Raw genomic sequence first — 13,379 nt, forward strand, 5'->3', positions numbered from 1 at the left:
AGACTGAACCTCATTGGTTCTTGCTGAAGCTCAAACGTGCTGCGTAACACAAGAATGAACCTCATTGGTTCGCCCCCCTGCACTCGATAACGTCCACTATGGTTGCATACATAGACATTTGCTAAGCAAATTATCCAAATTGTCTTAAATTAAAAGCCATAAAAATACAAAGTACTGTTTGAACATTAGGAAGAAATTTAACCTCATAATCTCCTCCTGATTTTGAGTGATAGATTGTCATTCAGTGAGGCACAGAGGAAGGAATGGAGTGAGGAAAAGGTAAAGAGGGACTGACTGGGGAAAGGACCGGAACGAGGTATGAGAGAAAGAAAAAGAGAGGGAATTTTTCAACACTGATGAATCCTCTCAGGAGAATTTTTAAGAAATGTTTTAAGTGCAAATAGCATGAGCTCTGCTCCGGGTTTCGCCAGAATCCGGTTCCTTTTCCAAATATTTGCTTTGGACGCCGGCTGCGGCCTGCACATAACACATGTCCCTAATGCAGGAGAGCTTCGCAAAACTCAACGCGGCAGGAAATCTTTGGTTTGTTTATGCTGCGGGAGCAAGGTGTTTGGGGTTTGAAGCGTCAGGGTCTCGTGGTGAAGTTCTGCACTTGCAAATATACTAATGCAAGTTCTGTGGAAACGTTTAGCAGTCCTTATGGGTGTCGCCATACGTTAAATGGTTTCCAAATGCTTGGAGGGCCGACAGATAAGTTAGCAGTAAACGTAGACGCTCAGCGTCTCACACCTGATTGCCGTCAGTAGTAACACTTGAATGCAAAACTGTAAATATTCCCTGCTAGAAAATCAAGGGCTTCCTGAAATTAAAATGTACGTTTTTTTTAGCTGGTGTGTTTCCAAAACAATGACAAAATTCGCATTTAGGAGATATAAGCATTCAAAACTTCAAGTCTCAAATTTCAAGCAAGTCTCTCACTTCCGCTAAAATAGATCACAGGTTTTTATGACATCACCGCGGACTTCAGCTTCTCATCACATCTTTTGTCCAATCAAATGCTCTCTAGAATCTAAGGCTCCGCCCCCTATGCTATAAACACCACCTGGCCAAAGCGACCGGAGCAATATAGGTTTGAGATGAGTGTTCGGTTGCTCAAACGCTCAAGTTTTTTTCCATTTTTCAACTGCACGTTGGTTAAGAATGAAATGGCTAGAATTTATTCACACCTCTACTATTGAATTCAACGTATCATCAGTGATCAGATTCGCTTCCATGGTGCTGTCAAGTACGACTTGGCTATTGGCTATGTGAAAAGGGGGAAAAGGCCTTAGCTTCATGTTTCAGTGGAAATTACGTCAACGCATCATACAAAGCACTTGCACATTGTTGTCCTATTGTTAGTTTAACTGCTTCTATTGTTCTCATTTGTAAGTCGCTTTGGATAAAAGCATCTGCTAAATGAATAAATGTAAATGTAAAATGTACAAAGCTACGCGTTAAGGCACTTCAGTGGGCCTTTAAGCTTCTAGCTGTTTTGTAGCTGCTTGGTTTCACTCGTGGTGCTCTGAAATGTGTCAATACGTAATTTATAATGCAACACAAGAACGCATTTCATTCAGTATTGCTAAACTGGCCTAAAATTGTCCCCTTTATTCTGTCAGTTTTCTCATTGAGAGCATGGTAGTCGCCTGTTGACAAAAACAACAGATAAGATTTCATGACTCATACATTTGAAGGAAACTAGTGCCTTGATGTATACTGCTTCAATAATACAAATGCATGCTAAGACAATACGTTGACTTTTTGCATAGAGTAAGTTTCTGGCCTTTCTAATTCTGATACGTTCAACAGCCACGCCCACAATGACATCCGATTGGTCCTGCACCACGCATATTAAACATCCAGTATGTTCTGATTAACTATTTTTGTCATCTCGGGATTTTTAGTTCCAAAAAATGTAATGCAGGTAACTTTGTGTCACAATTGTCCAATTGTGTGTGTGTGTGTGTGTGTGTGTGTGTGTGTGTGTGTGTGTGTGTGTGTGTGTGTGTGTGTGTGTGTGTGTGTGTGTGTGTGTGTGTGTGTGTGTGTGTGTGTGTGTGTGTGTGTGTGTGTGTGTGTGTAATGAGAGCGCTGGGAAATGGTTATATTCCTCCCTCGGCTCTGCTGAAAATGGCCTAGATTGGAAACTCTATCCCAAGACCTCAGTAACATTGGACAAATAGACAGAAAATTAGTTTCGCATGAGGGTTTATAAAGAGCAAGCTTGTGTATACAGACTGACACTGATGCGACGTATCTAAGGGAGAGATCAGGTTGCGGTCTCATCCTCAGAGAGGCAGACGACACACAGAAACATCTGGAATGAGAACAAACACACACACACAGTTGTCAGTTTGACGGGAGCCGAACCTCGCTGTGAACACAGTTGAGTTTTAGTAGTAAGCGGGTTGAACTCGATGCACCTGATGTCACTGTCAGTGGCACTAGAGTCTCTCATCATGCGTTATACAGAGTGTGTGCGCTTCTCATCGACTTGAACCTTGAAATCAGGCCAAGTGTTTTGCCTATTTCCTCTCAGCCAAATTTTATGGCAATATATCAATATATTTGTATATCTAATTATGGCTTTTTGTATTTATTGCTTATTGTTTTATTTATTTCATTATTTATTTTTATTTTATTTTATTATTTTAATTATTTATTGGCTACTAGGGCTGTCAAAATTGCTCAAAAATGACGTTCGAATATTCCCTCTAAAAAAACACATATATTCGAACTATTCGAACATCTGGTTGCACGTATTTATTGCTTATTGTTTTATTTATTTAATTATTTCTTTTCTTTTTTCTTTTATTATTTAAATTATTTATAGACTAAACAATGAGGGACAGGGAAAAGCGTTTGGGACAGACTGTTTTTGCAATTTATTTATTAAAATTTATGTTTATTATTTTATTTATGTTTATTATTTTATTTATTTTATATTTATATGAAAATTATGAAGAAATACAATTATGAAGAAAGTTTAAAAAAAGAAATGAATACTTTTATTTAGCAAGGGCGCATTAAAATTGATCAAAAGTGACAGTAAACTCAGTTATGATGTTAAAATAAATGCTGTTATTTTGAACTTTCCATTCATCAAAGAATCCTGAAAAATGTATCACGGTTTCCACAAAATATATGAAGCAGCTCAACTGTTTTCAACATTGATAATAACACAAATGTTTCTTATCATATTAGAATGATTTCTGAAGGATCATGTGACACTGAAGACTGGACTAATGATGCTGAAAATTCAGCTTTGATCACAGGAATAAATTACATTTCAAAATATATTCACATTAAAAACAGTTATTTTGTATTATAATAATATATCACAATAGTAGTGATTTTACTGTATTTTTTCATCAAATAAATGTATATTTGGTGAGCATAAGACATCTTACCGACCCTAAACGTTTTTATAAATGAATAGGCACAGTTATAATCACACAGTTGAGGTGATCTGACTGTTTTCACGTGTTGTCTCCTGTCAGATGTGGACGAGTGCTCGGAAGGAAACGGTGGTTGCCAGCAGATCTGTGTCAACATGATGGGGAGTTATGAATGCCGGTGCCGAGACGGGTTCCTGCTGTCCGACAACCAGCACACCTGCATCCAGAGGCCCAAAGGTGAGAGCGCATATCAGCATGAGTTAACATCTGTGAGCTCACTGGAAAAAGTGATCAGTTGACTTACCGTAAAAAAGATTGAGGAAATCCATTATTAAGTAAATAAACTTCATGCTTAATTGAAAAAATTAAGTAATGTCGATTTGTCAAGTTCACATAACTTAATTTTTTCAATTAAGCATTACGTTTTTTTACTTATTATTTTTAAGGTAACAGGTTTGCTAAATTTTAGTAAGTAGTAACACTTTTTACAGTGCAGTGAATAGTACTGTATGTGTATGTACACAGCATGTCTTTTTTCTCGTCATTAAATATTTGGATGACCTACTAGATTTGTTTAACGGTGCATTATACAACAGAGCAAACTGCATCCAACACGACTGTGTCTCATAATGCAATTGATGAATCTCTTTTTGTATCATTATTTGACTGGAGTATTAAATCAAAGATGTAAAATGACAATTTAATTTGCATAAATAAATCACTTGATACCACTCATATGCAATGGTCATGTGACAGCCAGTGTTATTTTAATATTATTTATTGATTTGGCATTTATTTTTATGTTCATTTTTTAGTTTAGGTTTTAGTAGGTTTCTGTGCTTTTGTCATTTTTATGATATTTATTTGATCATTTATTAAATATTTATTTTATTTATTTATATTTATCTTTTTTATTATTATTCAGTTTTAGCTTTAACTTAAACGTATTATATTCCAGTTAGTTGCAGTAGCAACATTTCTAATATTCATTTAAGTTCTTTTAAGTGTAGGTTTTTCATCTTTTATTTATTTGTTTGTTTGATTGATTTGATTCTGGGTTTTGTTGTGTTATTTTAGTTTGGTTTATTTTTATTTTATGATTTTGGTTTATATTATATTATATTATATTATATTATATTATATTATATTATATTATATTATATTATATTATATTATATTATATTATATTATATTATATAGTTTAGTTTTATTATTTTGGTTTGTGTTATGTTATGTTATGTTATGTTATGTTATGCTATGCTATGCTATGTTATGTTATTTTGGTTTATTTTTATTTTAGTTTGGTATATTTTATTATTTTATTTTATTTTATTTTATCAAAAACTTTAATAGTTTAATTTTAGGTAAAAGTACAACACTGGTGACAGCATGCTTTTGTTTCACTCGCTATTTTTTTTAAACAATAGTAGTGTGTATACATCACATACTGCATAGTATTCAGTAAGTAGTAAGCATGTATTTGATTGTGAACATGTTTATGTTGAGATTTAACAATGTCAGTGTAAACCCGCTTCTCTCTTCAAAGCCGAATCTCAGGAGAAGCTTTTGGCCCGATGAACTTGTCAATGTTTGCGTTTCATAAGCACACTGTTATTTGAGTCTTGGATCATATGTTTCAAGGCCTTTATTGTCTATATTCTGTCGGGGTTTTTCCCTGTTGGAATGAGGTTGATAAATACCGTTGTTAATCCCTCATATTTCATGTTAATATTAGTTTTATTGCTCCCAGATTAAAACCTCTTGGAGAAGAGGTTATGGCACCATAAATCCACAAACGCTTTGATTGGGAAAAGCCGGATACTTCTGTTGTGATCAGAACGAAGGGATCTTCGTTTGCTATTACAGTTATTGTTGCAGCACAATGTGCTTCAGATACTGGAGTGTGACAACTCGACAGAGTGACGTAATTCTTCATCCGGTGTGCTGACGGATTGACGGATGATAGTCAAACAGAAAAATCACACAATCAACACTTACGTGAACGTTGTATGCCGCTGGTTTATTTTCTTTTAAAGCAGGGATTCTCAAAACTGGGTTCATGAGTTAGCTATAGTTATTAAAAAACTTAAAAATGTCAAATTAAAATTAAGAAATAATTTGAAAATAAAAACAATTTTAAAATGTTAGAAACAATTTAAAAAGCGATGTTAAAATGTTTTAATTTAAAGATAAAAATTATGCTTTAATTGCTTACCTGTATGTAATGTGACCAATGTTTTTTTAAATATTAGTTTTATATTAATTTGTATAATATTAAACAATTCATTTATTTTTTATTTAAATGTTAATACTATTAAAAACGTTTTAACTTTTTAATAGTAATAATATCACTTTTTAAAATATTTCTATAATATTAACATTAATTTTTAAGTATTGATATGAAACATTTTAAATATTTATTAATATTAAAACTTTTAACAAATTTTTTACATTTTATTTAAATATTAATATTGTTAAAAACATTTTAACTTTTAATTAGGGCTGTGGAATGATTAATCGTGATTAATCGCATCCAAAATAAAAGTTTGTGTTCACATAATATATGAATGTGTACTGTGCATAATTATTTTGTATATATAAATACACACACATGCATGTATATATTTAAGAAATATTTGCTTAAATATATTGTATATATAATTTGTATTATATATAAATATAAATATTTTATGTATAAATAAAAAAAAAAAATTAAATATATACATGCATGTGTGTGTATTTATATATACAAAATAATTATGCACAGTACACACACATATATTATGTGAAAACAAACCTTTATTTTGGATGCGATTAATCGCGATTAATCGTTTCACAGCCCTACTTTTAATATAAATATTTGTAAAATATGATTATAATCATCATTAAAATAATTGTAATTAAAAAATTCAACCTCAGATTTTGCAAATAGGAGATTTATTGGTTGATATAAATTCATATATCGAGTTTTCTCATGTCAACAATCTGTGCTTTGCTTCGCAGAAGAATTCCAGACATATAGATGTATTTTGTGTCATTGCAGCTCAGTTGGCACCTGTGGTGGTGTGCGCTGTCTGGTTGTCTTCACAAACACTTTCTTAAATCATGGATAAAGTCTCTCAGATGGACGCAGAGCGAGTGGAGAATAAAACTGTAGGAAATGAAGGCCTGTGTCTGCTCGAGGCAGTGCAGTAATGTCACGCGAACAACCTGCTAATCAAACACACCGGCGCTCACTGAATGCAGAATTGGGGTCTGTTCTGTCACTGACCGCTGGGAAAATGCGTGCTATAGCTTTTGTTGTTCATGTCAAAGGTCATGCGTCCAATCAGACTCTACGGCACAAATTCATCGTGTCTCGGAGATGCACTGGAGGGTGAGCTTGACCTTTAGCCTACACGTCTTGAGCCCTATTCGGATGGGATTAACTTCACAAGGGTAGATGGATGGAGTAATGTAATTTTACCACAGGGCGTCTGTAATAGTAATGGCCAATTCACACTGGATAAGAAATCTCAGTAAAACTAGCAGAAGTGGGAGAGATTTGCACATCGCCGTCACTCCTGTCGTCATGTGTGTGTTACGCTGCTTCCTGATATCACATGCGCAAACAACCTATATTTATATATAAATAAAACAGTTATGTCCACTCGAGCGATGTATTAATTAACTTCAGATTGGATTGTGCTGGTAATAGGCTCTTATCTAGCGCTAAAAGATGTTTCGTGCCTCTAACAAGTGCTGTCGATCTTCTCTCTGATCTGATGGTGTGTGTGAAATACTTGAGTTTTGCCAGACTCGTTCCAGCGTCTAGAACACAACTGATGCTTTTACAAGCGTCTCCATACTTGAAAAAACGCGGAAAACTACTTTTAAACAGGAAATGACGGAATATTTACGTACATATTTACAGCGGGTCTATTTGCACGGGATCAGTATCACCTGAGGTAATTTTTCCAGACCATTTTCCAGAAGGTAAAAGTCTGTGTAATCTTTACTGACATCCGTCATGATCACTGAGATGCACATTCAGACAGGACTAAAATCACTGAGAAGCTCTGGTGATTATTACTTTACCCCTCCTTTCCATGTTAGGGCCCTTTCACACCTACCTTGTTTGGTCCGGATTTTCAGACTTTTCAGCTTAGCCCGAATCAAAATTACAGGTGTGAAACCTCCCCCGGACCACGGTCCGGACCAAACAGACGGAATTTGGTCTGACGAAAAGAGGTAGTCTCGGTCCGGATCAAACTGAACAAAGGTTTGGTTCGTTTCTAGTGTGAAAGCATTTTCTGTTTGGTTCGGACTTTCAGACCATTTACAGTTCCAGTGGTTCCCGCGTAGCCTAAACAACTGAAGAAGAATATTTATGTGCAGATCTGTCAGTCCTGCCCACAGCGCACACACACACACACACACACATACATATTTGTCCTGCGTCTTGCCGGCGACGATAAAATCTTCGCACAACGAGGACGTTCATTTGGCGAATGTGAACTAGCCTCTAGTATAGTTGGTGCTGCAGGGAGTAATGCCATAATAATAAAAGTATAGTGGCACCGATATGCGTCTGTTCATTCATGTCAAAGTTTCCCGCCGAATTGACAACACGCTGACGTCAGGCGCACGTCCGATTACAAACCAATCAATGTCAAGATGCAGCCCACATAGATGATGACGACGGGACGCAAGTACGTCATGTAAAGTTCTTTAGTTCTTTCGCATAATTGCAATGTGAAACCAAACCAAAACTAACCGAATGTATACAATGTATCCAAACATGAACTTTGGTTCGGACCTTGGTGCGGACTTTCAGGTGTGAAAACGCCCTTAAACTAGTCCCGTCCGAACAGGGCTTTGGTCAACAACACACTGCAAACTCAGGCCTATTTAAAAAAAAAAAGACTCTGTTTTGCCTGGGAATGTCACATTATAGAAGGAATAAAAGGCTTGCGGATGCCATCATGTTCATTTTATTTCACATCGATTTTTGATTTGTCTCAAGTACTTGTAATACAAGTTTTACTGTAGTTCCCGTTTTGTTGCTTTTTTCCCCGGTTTCGCACACCTGCACAACACAAATAGCTTTTAAAGTTCATGAATGTCAGTCCATGTGTGTTTTTTTTTTTTTTTTTTTTTTTTTGCAGTGGTCTGGGAAATGTTTGCTTAGTAATAAAAAACTGCTCCCTTCGTCTTAAAGTCTCGTTTGTTTCAGGGGGTCTCTCTGGACATATGGCTTACATGAGTATTCACACACACACACACACATAGTCGCTCACATAATAAACACACACACGTGTAGTTCTGTATTGTAATGTTTAGTGGATGCATTTCCATCATCTTAAAGTAATTGAGAGACTTTTTGAGCTCAATTTTTTGTTGATGTTAAGTTGCATATTAACACATTGATTAAAAATGATGTGCATTTACACAACGTGAAACTGCATTTGCAACATATTTAACTCCTGTAATCTGATGTTTTGTTGTGTACAAAGTGATATTCGTTGTTTTTTTAATGGAGAGAATATGTTTGGCTATGATATAGCGGTGTTGATAGTCCTATAGTATTATAATTTGGCACGTAATTTGTCTTGCATTTGTCTTGATTCTTCAAACAATGTGTCTTGTTGAGCATTCTCAAAGACTTTCACTCTTATTAACAATATGACTTGGTGGATGTCTAACCAACAGAAGGGACCTGAGCCATAACATATTTAGATTTTGCCAAATGAAAAACGTCTGGTCTTATTGTGCGTAAATAACATGATTCTTCAGAAATACTTCTAATATGCTAATTTGTTCAAAAAACATATTATTATAATTTTTTTCAGGATTCTACTAACCCCGAACTTTTGAATGGTTTAAAATAAATTATGCTTTTATTTATCTAATTGTATAACTTTTATAACAATACATGCACGAGATGAAAATCGAGCAATCATGGTGAATAATTTTGATCTCACTATTGACCAAAATAATTGTGAGTATAATTTTTAAATTCTTTTGCACATTGCTCATTTGAGGAAAACCCCAGAGAGCGTTTCCGAGGAAAACATGTCTAATCTGGCCATTCCAATCGCAAGTATTCCAGCGACGCAGGCTGGAGTTCACATCATTACGAAACCATGTGAGGATTGTTTTTGGAACGCATTCTGTATATAAATAAGTTCATAATTGCCAGGCATCAAAGGTGCTTGTCACATGTAATCATAGAATTTCCAGGATTCCTGCTAAACTGCGCCTGCAGGGCTCCAATGACCTAACCATTAGTCCAACTCCACTGCGTGCTGGAAATCTAAGAGTATAAGTTTACCTCCATCCCTGAGGTGTCAAACATAAGCCTAGTCATTTTTTTTTTCTCTTCAGATTTACAACTTCATCAAACTGAAAAATCTCTTTGCTTCGGGCTAGAAAGAAGAGGAGGTACAGCTCTGCCAAGCCTGAATGGTTTTCGATTAAATGCCATTCTGGAACTTAGTGTAATCAAACCCAAATCCAAATCAGTTATGTTATTTCCTTCTTGGCCTTGTAGAATCAGATCTGCTGGTGTATTGGTTGAACAAACATAATTTAGGCTGGTTAAATGGTGGATAGGGTTTTCTGTTGTACTTTTTTCTCTGTCCTGATAGATTACACTCATCTAAATGTTGTTTTGCTCCTTGCTTTCTGTGGGATGGCTTGTAGACAGCAGCCATCCAATAACCGTCGCTTCGTCTCCATGTTTCCACTCACTGGCGTTTATATCAACTTGTTAAATGTTTAATGGTCCATTAGAATTGTTTAATTGTCCTATATTCATGTGCAAGATGCTTTTCCCCTGCGTGCTGTGAGCAAATTTTGACCTTTACTGCTACATTAACCTTTTCTGTTTATGACTGTCGTCAGCTAATAAATGTGTTTTCTAGCGTTTTCCAAACGAACATGTTTGGGAAACAAATTAATTCATCATTTAGCCTAAAATACATGTCATTCACGAAAGTTGTGGACTTTTCTTTTTCAGCAGGTCTATGTATTATAACTTTTTTATTTTAGTTTTATATATATATATTTTATTTTTTTTATTTTTTTTATATATATAATAGTAATATAAATATGGACAATAAAAAAATCATATATAATATTTTGTATTGTATTTGAATATTTATATTAGTATTACAGATATTATAGTATAGTATAATACAGTAGTTTATAATGTCTTTTCAGCAGGTCAAACTATATATTATAACTTTTTTATAATGTATCAGTATTATATTAATATGACGTAATATATTAAAAATAATAATAGTAATATCAATATTTAAAAGAAATTATAAAAACAAATAACAATGTATATTTTATAATATTTTTGTATTCTTTTAAATGCTTTTATTAGTATTATAGATATTATAGTATATAATATAATATAATATAGTATAGTATGTGTTATAGTATTGTATATAATACACTAAAAAAAATTCAACCTGTTTTTAAGATTTACGAATTTCAGTTATAAATCAGTAAAATTCCATCAACATGAATTGAATAATCCTTACATATTATTCATATTATGAATTAAGAATTTTAACTGAGTAAAAAAAAAAAAAAATAGAGCTTAATAAAACATTTTGTATAAATCTTAATAGAACAAGGGAACAAACCATTTCAGTTTGTGATGAATATTCATACATTGAATTAAAAAAAAAATATATATATGTTTCAATTTATGAATACGATTCACATAAACTAAATGGTCCATTCTCTTGTTCCATTAAGATTTATACTGTTTTATTTTAATGTTTTATTAAGCTATATATATATATATATTTTTTTTTTTACTCATTTAAATTTATTAATAATAATTAATATTATTAATTAATAATAATAATAATATGTACAGATTATTAAATTCAATTTGAAGGAATTTTAGTATTAATTGAAATTCGTAAATCTTAAATAAGGCTTACATTTTAAGGCTTAAAATATTTCTTACAATAATTTTGCTAATATATTTGAAAGATCTTGACATGCAGTCAACACTGCAATTTCTTTGTAAAAAAAAAATGCTGAATGAGCAATTCAATTATTAATTTTGAGATCTTATGTCAGATAGTTTATTGAACATAAAAAAAAAAAAAAAACATTGTTAGACGTGTTACATGAATGCCATAAAGTCACAGGTTAACACAGTGTTCTCTATTCTTGGAAATTGCAGCACACTGGCCTCAATATAGTTTGAGCATTTGATATGCTTCAGGAGCAAGTGTTGGGGTTTAAATGTTCTCAGGTAGTGTTATTTCATCTGTTAAACTGTGAATTGAGCAGAACAAGTTTCACAGACGACTATATTTGTTTCAAACCTGCTAATATGTTATATTTATTTGCTCTTTTCTTTGTGTTCTGTTTGTGAACCATTTCTGCGCTGTTGGGCGCACTTCGATATGGCTTTCGATTCATGTTTGTTTGGAAACAACTTTGTATTACACAACACACACAAAACACTCCATAGGTCTGCTGTTTGTCTTGTGGAAGAAAGCATGTCTATGTGGTTCAGGAGATGTGAGAAGAGTCGTGTTTACACATCAGCCGACAGCCAATCAGTGCAGCTTTTCACTGCGCCAACTCTTCCAGAGAGGTGTTAAAAACCTGCCGCTTACTCAAGAGAACAGAGACGTCAGAGCGCGTCCTTCATGTCAGACCGCTGTTAGTGTTGGCAAGCCGATCTGAGACCTGGATCCGACAATTCCTTAAGAAATAGCTTTGATATTACAGTGGAATTTTTACCCTTTTCTTTGCATGAAGCCTTAGGCTCCTGGTAATATAGTTTCCAAAGGGAAGAGCAGAGCAGTTTAGAGAACAGTTAAAGGAAGAGACAGTATTTGTTAGTATATTGGATGTTTAGGCTAATTTGATTGTTTTCAACTACTGTGAAATTTCACGGCAACACTTAACAATAAGGTTTTATTAGCCGCGTTTCCATTACCCTTCAAATTGCGCAAATTGAAATTGTGAATTGAAAATACGCCCAATGGAAACATAAATTTCGCAAAAACTCGCATTTATCGCAAAAAAGTTTTTGCTCTAGCTTGAGGAGGTTTTTCAGGCAATTCGAAAAAGAAATATTTCGCAAAACTGCAATGGAATGCGCATTTACAGTCACCTGACGTAGATGACGCAGTGTGTTTGGACAGAATACGAGACAGAGTTCTTTATTAAATTCGTAAAAGACAAAAGAATTACAGGAATAATGGATTCTAGACCTCAAAGATAAGCCACAATCAAGACCTCAGAGCAGATATGAGGGAGAAACACCCAGAAACACCTCTTATGTGCCGCTCACTAGTATAGGCTAAGGGTCTTTCCTTGCCATTAATGACTGGATAACACACATACGTCTCCATTGATTAATAACAATGGCCAGTGCAGTGGCTGAGATATACATAAACCTACCAACGTCCATTGCTATGATTTTTGGAATGACTCATCGCCAGAGGAAAAAATGAAGTTTTAGTCGCATAACATCAGTTAATGGAAACGCTGTCATTTTGCAATAGTTTTTTGGCAACATTTAGAAAAAATCTGAAAAGTTTTGCGCAAATCTGTAATGGAAACGTGCCTAGTGTTGTTAAGATTAGTTAACTATATTAGTTAATAGCAAACAATACTTCTATTACATTTGTTAAAGGGTTAGATTAAAATTATACCAAAAATTTAAATTATTCCATGATTTACTCATCCTCAAGCCATCCTAGGTGTATATGAGCTTCATCTTTCAGCCAAACACAATCTGAGTTACAGTAAAACATATCCTGGCTCTTCCGCCGGAACTCGACTTGCGTACAGCCGTTATCGGAAGCCAGTGATTATAGTTTAAACATTTATAAATATGGATATTTTTCTTACAAAAACACATAATTTCGCTTCAGAAGGCGTTTATTAACCCCCTGGAGTCATGTGGATTACTTTTGGATGAATGAGCTTTTTTAGGCTTCAAAATCTCAG

General features: G+C 34.2%; 1 protein-coding gene across 4 annotated transcripts in view; it reads left to right on the plus strand.

Annotated features, from left to right (window-relative positions):
* Positions 1-13,379, plus strand: part of scube3 (signal peptide, CUB domain, EGF-like 3) — a 120,255-nt gene that overhangs the window by 50,278 nt on the left and 56,598 nt on the right. For all 4 annotated transcript variants that reach the window (XM_084099083.1, XM_084099085.1, XM_084099082.1 and 1 more), the window contains exon 4: positions 3,504-3,638. In XM_084099083.1, coding sequence (XP_083955209.1) covers positions 3,504-3,638 — 135 coding nt within the window. The remainder of the gene's footprint in view (positions 1-3,503; positions 3,639-13,379) is intronic.

The sequence above is a fragment of the Abramis brama genome (genome assembly GCF_963993115.1).
Source record: "Abramis brama genome assembly, chromosome: 22".
Lineage (NCBI taxonomy): Eukaryota > Metazoa > Chordata > Actinopteri > Cypriniformes > Leuciscidae > Abramis > Abramis brama.